The 8650-nt window shown below is 29.8% G+C and overlaps 1 protein-coding gene across 1 annotated transcript; it reads left to right on the top strand.

Moving 5' to 3' along the window:
* Positions 1 to 3376: 3376 nt before the first annotated feature.
* Positions 3377 to 6026, top strand: LOC123210859 (increased DNA methylation 1-like). Its single transcript, XM_044629352.1, has 8 exons — positions 3377 to 4126; positions 4410 to 4503; positions 4733 to 4812; positions 4928 to 5169; positions 5240 to 5326; positions 5461 to 5560; positions 5671 to 5872; positions 5956 to 6026. The coding sequence occupies exons 1-8, from the start codon at positions 3377 to 3379 to the stop codon at positions 6024 to 6026; spliced, it is 1626 nt and encodes a 541-aa protein (XP_044485287.1).
* Positions 6027 to 8650: the final 2624 nt, after the last annotated feature.

Genomic DNA, 8650 nt, shown 5'->3' with positions numbered 1-8650 from the left:
AAACTCTAGGCTGGCTGTGTAAAACGCAGCGTTTGGCATCGTGCACTCTGTTAAAATATTAAAAGAAGAGTTGTGGGCTAATGGGCCTCCACAATGTACTCCTTCGGGCCTCTCCATTTCCAAATGTTTAAAAAAGTTCCGTGGATTTATTTAGGCCTATGCCAAATTTACAAATAATTGGATCACTGAGTAAGTTCACACAGTCGGCACATGTCCAATTTGAGCCCAATAGACCTGTTTTAGCATATGTTATAAACCAGGAATTTATCCATATTGGGGTTTAGGAATATTTTCTCATCACCAACTATGCTTATTTGGACATTGTTGTTGTTTATTGAGAATACTTGAAATATTGAAATTTTAATGTGAGTGTATAACATTATGTACATGATTATTCTAATAACGGATGTTAATAGAAATTAAATCATCTTTATCTCTTAATTCATGTATGTATCAACACATTCCCTAATAGAGGTATGAAAGATCTTTTTAGATTTTTTTAAGTTGAATTTCTTTAGCTTTCGTTTGTTTTTATACACTTTGACTTAAATTCATTAGTTTATATAACCTATTACAATAGACCACAACACGAGAATTTATACTACTTAATTTAACTTTTTTTTATGAAAAGATGTTTGATACCCATACTTATACCAATTGCAAATATAGTATATTCTTTTTGTCAAACAATTAGATAAAAATACAACATTAGAGTCATCATTATACTCCCACTTAACATTGTATAGATATTTCATATTCATTTTGGTAAAATTTATAGATTTTATGGTTTTCTCTGAACAAATGTTCTAGGTTCTTAACATTCTTATGACTCCTCAAATAAAACTCATCAACTTGAATACCCAATCAATTCCTTTTCAAGATTAATATCATTAGTTGTGATATAGTCACATCCACTTCTAGGCATTATCCATAGAAATTGTCATTGAATATTAATTGGTCAAACTTTTGCATATGGTATGCAACACCAATAAAGGCATTTAAATTTATTTTAGCGTCACTGTAGGTTTCAATTTTCATCATCATAAATGACCGATATGTTTTTCAAGAGTTGTAAGAAATTTAATTCTTATACCTCGTTATATCTACAAAATTTATATATAAATAGGTAAATGATTTGCTTTTTTTTTTAGAATAAATGATTTTCACTGTGATGATCAACTATTTTTTATAACACATTATTCATTTTATATCTATACTATTTTGTGAATTAGAACTCGATTGAATTATCTTTCCATCTCAATTGTTCTTTTAAAAAATGACGTTCAAAATAATCTTTAAAGCGGGTTTTAAAACTTGTCCAAACAATATTTTTAAATTTTCTTTAGAGTATTTGATAAGATAGTCTTATTTAACTAATGGTTTAATCAATTCAATTTAATTGCTCAATATTAGTGTCATTACTATTGTCAAATAAAATACATATGATGTGTTATACATAGACACAAACAACACATATATAGGTTACAATCTCTAAGTTATTGCATTATCTTTAGTGGGCAACATAGCTCCCACTATACCCCAGGTGTTAAAATGAACATTATAATGATATGTATTCATCTCATTGGCTCATCCCAAGTAGTCAAAATTTATGTTTCTTTAAAATATTTTCATTATCATGAAGCGCACCGTTTTGATATACAATCAACTGACGGATATTTCACCGTCGTTATTAACTCCGTTAACATACATTCTAACGGTTAGAATTCTTTAAAATAGAAATCTCATAATATATTTTCCTTTTTAATACGTAATTATGAATTAAATTTATTGAGGTGTAATATATGGAAAACAAATAAAATAAGTCTAGGTGTATTTTATACAAAAATGCAATTTTGACAAATAAAATATAATTATTGACAATTTCAATGAAATTTCAAACATCTACACAAACAAACTTGTATACTATATATTCTACCTCCATTGTCTTTCTTCTTCACACCCATTCCTACTTTGAGTCTCTTTTAAAGTTTCATTTGTTTCAAGTCTCTTTTATAACACCCATATCACAAATAAACGCTCTCGTATCGGTCATATTACTAGATAGTTCAACCATTTTCAATTATTTAATTGTCTCATCTTAATTGCCCAACATATATTTTTTATTCACCTTCGTATAAATATCTAAGGTAATATTTCTTCTTCATTAAAATCTAAGGTGTATGATTATGCTATAGATTTAAAATTTCATTTTGTTTTCAAAGCGAGAAAATTTACTCACCCAAAAACGATGAATAAATCATAAATATTATTATTGATTATTTACTTATTTTTTTAAGATATAATTGATTTACGTGTTATGCATTAGGAGGAATAAAACAGTTGGTGTTGACACCTTCGACTGTAATTTCAGTTTCAACAAATTTGATTTGAGTAAGTTTTTTGAATAAAATATAACATTTTTATTTTTGAAATCTATCTAAATAAAATATATTTATTTGGTGTTGTTCTTTTAATTTTTTTTTACATAGATCTCTTAGTTAATTTATAACTTGGATTTAAAAAAAAAAAATTGAATTTTTTTATTTTCCAAATTTTTTTTCTATGTCTCGTTATATATCTTATATTGTATTGTAGTAAGTTTTTTGAATAAAATATAACATTTTTATCTTTGAAATCTATCTAAATAAAATATATTTATTTGGTGTTGTTATTTTAATTTTTTTTAAATAGATCTCTTAGTTAATTTATAACTTGGAGTTTTTTTATTTTTCAAAATTTTTTCTGTGTTTTGTTATATACCATATATCATACCGTAGTAATTTTTTTAAATAAAATATAACATTTTTATTTTTGAAATCTACCTAAATAAAATATATTTGTTTGGTATTTTTAGTTTAATTTTTTTAGTAGATCTTTTAGTTAATTTATAACTTGGATTCTTTTTTATTTTTTGAACTTTTTTATATTTTTAAATTTTTTCTTCTGTGTTTGGTTATATATCGTATATCATATTGTATATCAAAAATTTTTTCATATCATATATAGTATATCATATATCATATTTTTTTTAAAAAGATGAGAAAATTATTGATGTATGAAATATAACAAAAGTACAATAAACCATGAATTAAATATAGAGAAATTTACTTTATTTTTTTTATTTTATAAATATTTAATTTGTGCAAATCATAGTTATTAATATCTTACGATATGATATATGTGAAAAACGATAATATATTGTATTGAATTAATATAATACGATAGATGTATAAGAATATATAAGTAAAAAAATGAAGTGGAATGATTAAAATGAATTTGATTCCTTATAAATATTCTATTATAATCTTGGCTTCTTGTTTGAATTTTCTTAAACCATGAATTCTTTGTTTAGTTATTAGTTATAGCTTGACATCAGATGAGGACTCGAAAGCAGAAGAGGATTTATTTTTCTCATTCAAGTAGTTCTGAAGATGAAGGATATGACTCAACGTACTCAGACCCTGACTACACAATTATTAGGCGACAAAGAAGATGTAGAAGCAACAATGTGGGCTCATCATCATCAAACGCTCCAACGCAAATGGCAGATCGTACTGTTCAAATGGAGGGAACAGCACCTGAAATAGAAAGCTCTAGCAAATCAAATAATGGTAGTGCTATTGAGAGGAGACGTGGACGTCGTCAAAATAATGGGGGTGAACAAGGACCACCATCTAGACAACCAAGTAATCGACTCCTAGCAAGGACAACTAGGAGAAGTAGAAGCTCAGACTTGCATCAAACGCCGAGTACTTCCAACAATAGCAGCGAAGTACTTTCAAGCAAAAAAACAGTCCTGTCATGGTTGATTGACAAGGAGATTATTCAAAAAAATGAGCAAGTTTGGTACATGGATGAGAGCCACAATGTTGTGCTTCAAAAGGGAAAGATTACTCCGGCTGGTGTGCTTTGTTGTTGCTGTGACAAAGTGATTACAGTTGATGAGTTTGAGAGTCATGCCCAAAGACGTGACCTCAAGGGGCCATATGACAACATTTATCTCGTTAGATTGCAGAGTTATCTATTATCCATTATGGTAAAGGCATTGCAACGAGAGGATGAAGTCACATTCAATCTCATTCAACTACATACAATTGCGTCAGATAGAAATGATGACGCCTGCATTGTTTGTGCCGATGGGGGAGACTTAATTTGTTGCCACCAATGCCCCTCTACCTATCATTTAAACTGTTTGGATATGGAGGTAGTGAATCTCTCTAGTATTTCTTCACTAGGCAACCTTGTCCCAAGAACATAGTCCCTGCACATGCTTATTTATATACATTTATGCACGATTTTCATATTTATTTTCTGATGCAAATGTCTTCAAAAAGATAGATAAAGTACAATTTACTGTTATTTTAATCTCTCTTAATTAATTCTTAAGCTGAGTCTGGCAAATTGTGCAGAATGTACCCCAAGGAGATTGGCTATGTCCTCGCTGTGTTTGCAAATTTTGTGGTGCTGGCAGCAATACAGAATGCTTAGAATGTGAAATGAAATGTATGTTATTATTCCCCTTTTCTCTGTTATGATTTAGAATTATGTATATCATTGCCACCTTATGGCCATGGATGCATCTGCCCTCAGAAACCAAATTGAAGTCTATAATATCACCATGATATTATAGGCTTACTCTTTCAGATATCTATTATTTACATCTCATAGCAAATTAAGTACGTAGTTCTATAAAAATAAAGCTGTCACATTTGTTGCTTTGATTCTGATACAGATCACGAGGAATGTCTTCTGGAAACAAAAGACATAGATCTCAATTGTCCAACTGCATTTTGCAGCAACATCTGTGGGGAGGTGCTTCTTCAGTTTATGCTATTGTTGTATTATTTATATGATCATTCAAAATATTATGACGATGCCGTTTCTCTTTGCTATTGCTATATTTAACTTCTTTTTCCCTCTTTATAAGATATATACGAAGCTTCAAAAGATAGCGGGAGTAAGAAATGAACTAGATAATGGTTATTCTTGCACTCTCCTGCAATGGATGCCAGCATGGACGACGTCTAAAAGTGGTAATGATATGCGCAAAATGGTCGAATGCAACTGCAAAATTGCAGTAGCATGGACCGTCATGGATGAAATCTTTTTACCCAACATTGATCGGTTTACCACAATAAATATTATCCAGAGTGTCGTCTATAATCGTGGGTAAGTATTATTTTTTTCGAAATCAATCTTCTTGTTTGAAGGAAAAATTCATTTAAATTCTGTCTTTCAGGTCTAATTTAGTTCGGTTAAATTTTGGACGTTTTTTCACTGCTGTGTTGGAACACAATGATGAAATTATATCAGTCGCATCCTTAAGGTATATAATATATTGATTATTTTTATTTTTATTTTTGTCTTGTTTTTGTGATATATCCATTGTTAAGCTTGTGCAAAGTGCAGCATGACTATCCATTTAACGTAATAAGTGTTGGGTTGATGATGATTCTATAGGGTGCATGGAAACAAGCTAGCTGAGATGCCATTTGTTGGAACCTGTGAAAAGTACAGGGGCAAAGGAATGCTGCAGAAACTACTTACTGCCCTAGAATCTGTAAGCTTTTTTTTTTTTTTTTTTTTTAAGAATAATAAAAATTTATTAATCACTTGTTTAATCTTTATTCTCTTTTCTTGGAACAATTCGTAATGGAAATTAATTTGCAGGCCCTTTGCTTTCTGAAAGTGGAAAATCTTGTGATTCCATCAGTACCTGAGCTTGTTCCAATGTGGAAGGAAAAGTACAGCTTTTCCCCCATCAGCAATAGCTTGATGAAGGATTTAATCTTCACCAACACACTGATGTTTCCAACTGCTGTCAGACTTCAAAAATCCTTAGCGCTACAACCCACAGACCCAATCGATGCAGGTTTTTCTCCATCTTCAAAATCTTTTCATACCTGATCTTATATATTCATTCATTAATTCAGTTAAACTTTCTAATTTCTGCAGATGATGATAAATTGAACAGAGTCGCACTTCCAGACCTGAATCTTGCACCCCCAGAAGACGATCTTAATTAATATCTTATTTTGTTTCAGAGTGTCTTGTACGTGTACCACTGTCATACCATTATTTGATTATTACATAATTAATAATAATGATAAGCATACAAGGTATGTAATAAGCAAACAAGGGTATGACAGCGGCAAATACTTGAAATTAAAAATTGGTCTTTCTTTCTTATGTGTTTCAAAAATAATAATATTTTTAATGGGATAATTTATCGTACATATATTATAAAATAAAAAAAGACTCAGTCTATTTTTATAAATCCAATAAATTTAATACCATAATAATCAAGATTTTATCTATTTATAAATGGTATCATAATTATTATTAGTTACCATATAATTTATCCTTAAATGGAAGCAAAATTAATCTGACTACCAAATATAAACCTCCTTTCAATTTTTTCTGTATTCTCACCTGTATTTTCCTTTTCTCTCTAATGTAATTTTAATTGTTTTGTTTTTTTCCTAGAAAGGATTATAAATGTAATTATATTTTATATAAAATGAGAATTTGGTGATCTGTATTTGCTTTATATCTTTAGATTCCTTTTCTGGTCAATTATGTTATGTATATAACATATGGCCATGGATGCATCTGCCTTCAGAGTCCAAAATGAAGTCTATAATATCTATAATATCACCATGATGATATTATAGACTTACTCTTATTTAAGATCTCTTATTTACCTCTCATAGCAAATTAATGAAGAGATCTCATGTATGGTTGAGGCATTGCAACGAGAGGATGAAGTCCAATGCCATGCATTTGATTTCATTCAGTTGTATAGAATTTCCTTTGATAGAAATGATATGCATGTATTATATGTGCCATGGAGACTTAATTTATTGCGACAAATGCCCCTTGAACTGTTTGGATATGGAGGTAAGATTGTTTGATTACTGTTGTACTCCCCCTTGTCCCTGGGGACAAGGTTACCTATTTGGAACCTTGTCCGAGGGACTATTTATATACATTTATGTACTATTTTCATAGTTTTTTCATAAATACTTTCTTATGCAAATGTCTTTTAGAAGATAGATAAAGTGCAATTTAATGTTTTTTTTAATCTCTCTTAATTAATTATTAAGCTGAGCCTCACATTGACAGACTCAACTTAAGACTAATTTCTCTTAATATTTAATATATGATATTAATTTTATGATATATATTATTTTTTAATTATATTATATCATAATATAAAAAACGTATCTTATATTATAGAATACTAATAACTATAATTAAGATATCATATTTGAATATAAAATTCATAAATAAAATAAAATAATTCAAATGATTTTGAATCTTTATAGATATTCTACAATCTTGGTTTCTTGTTTGAATTTTATTAATTCATGAATTTTTTGTTTAATCACTTGTTAAAGTCTGAAATAACACTAACATTTGAAATTACAGTTTACAAGATGAAAACTCGTAAACAGAATGAGGATTTATTTGACTCATTCAAACAGTTCAGAAGATGAGAGTTATGACTCCTCATGCTCAGACTCTTGACTACACAATGACTAAGCCACAAAGAAGATCAAGAAGCAACAATGTGGGCTCATCGTCATCAAACACTCTACTGTAAATGGCGGATCGTACTGCCAAATGAAGGGAATAGCACCTGAAATTGGAAGCTCAAGCAGATCAAATAATAGTAGTGCTATTGAGAGGAGGAGTGTACGCCGTCCAAAGAATAATAATCATAATAATGGGGGTGAACAAGGATGACTTACTAGACAGCCAAGTAATCCACTCCAAGCAAGGACAACTTGGAGAAGTCGAAGCTAAAACTTGCACCAAATGCCGAGCGTACTTCGAATAATTGCAGAGAAGTACTTTCAAGCCAAAAAACAGTTTTCTCTTGGTTGATTGCAATGGAGATTATTAAAAAAAATGAGCAAGTCTGGTACATGGATAAGAGCCGCCATGCTGTGCTTCAAGTGGGAAAGATTACTTGCACTGTTGTGCTTTGTCGTTGCTGTTACAAGGTGATTACAGTTCATGAGTTTGAGGACCATGCCCAAAGAAGTGGCCTCAAGAGGCCATATGACAACATCTATCTGGTCAGATGACAATAAGAAGGTTGCACTTCCTGACCTGAATCTTGAACCCCTCAAAGAGGATCTTAATTGATATTTTAATTTGTTTCACAGAGGCTTGTATGTAAAAATGAACACAAATGTTTGCCGCTGTCATATATACCATTGTTTGCTTATTATGTACTTTTCATGTTTGTATTATCTTCTCTCTTCTATTTAAATGAAAATACATTAATAAAAAAATTAACCATAATAGTCAAAATATCGAAATACATTTAGGCATATTTTATCTTAAAAATTAATCAAATATTTTTTAAATTAATAACATTACTTTTACTTTAAATATTCAATATGGGCAAGAAAGCTAAAGAACCTAAAATTTATATGATTCAATAGGATCCGTTAGATAACTTTAGTCAGAAATCACTCGGTATGAGACCGTTGTTTGACTTTGCCAAGGTATTAGGCCGATTTTAGAAAGGATTGAACCTCTCTAATTAAGGGATGTAACAAAAGGTTTTGTCTTTATAGAATTAAACAACAAATTCATATTTTTTTTGAATTTTCAACAACTCAATATTGATAAATTA

Source organism: Mangifera indica, chromosome 3 (genome assembly GCF_011075055.1).
Source record: "Mangifera indica cultivar Alphonso chromosome 3, CATAS_Mindica_2.1, whole genome shotgun sequence".
Classification (NCBI taxonomy): domain Eukaryota; kingdom Viridiplantae; phylum Streptophyta; class Magnoliopsida; order Sapindales; family Anacardiaceae; genus Mangifera; species Mangifera indica.
Note: the sequence above shows the minus strand (reverse complement) of the source record. Positions and strands in the feature narration are given on the sequence as shown.

Bases quoted from the DNA above. Each gene is read 5' to 3' on its own strand.
- LOC123210859 (XM_044629352.1), top strand. From the start codon at position 3,377: ATGAGGACTCGAAAGCAGAAGAGGATTTATTTTTCTCATTCAAGTAGT. The intron at 4,127-4,409 runs GTTTGTGCCGAT...CAAATTGTGCAG, and splicing joins GAAATGATGACGCCTGCATT to AATGTACCCCAAGGAGATTG. The intron at 5,170-5,239 runs GTAAGTATTATT...TCTGTCTTTCAG, and splicing joins AGTGTCGTCTATAATCGTGG to GTCTAATTTAGTTCGGTTAA.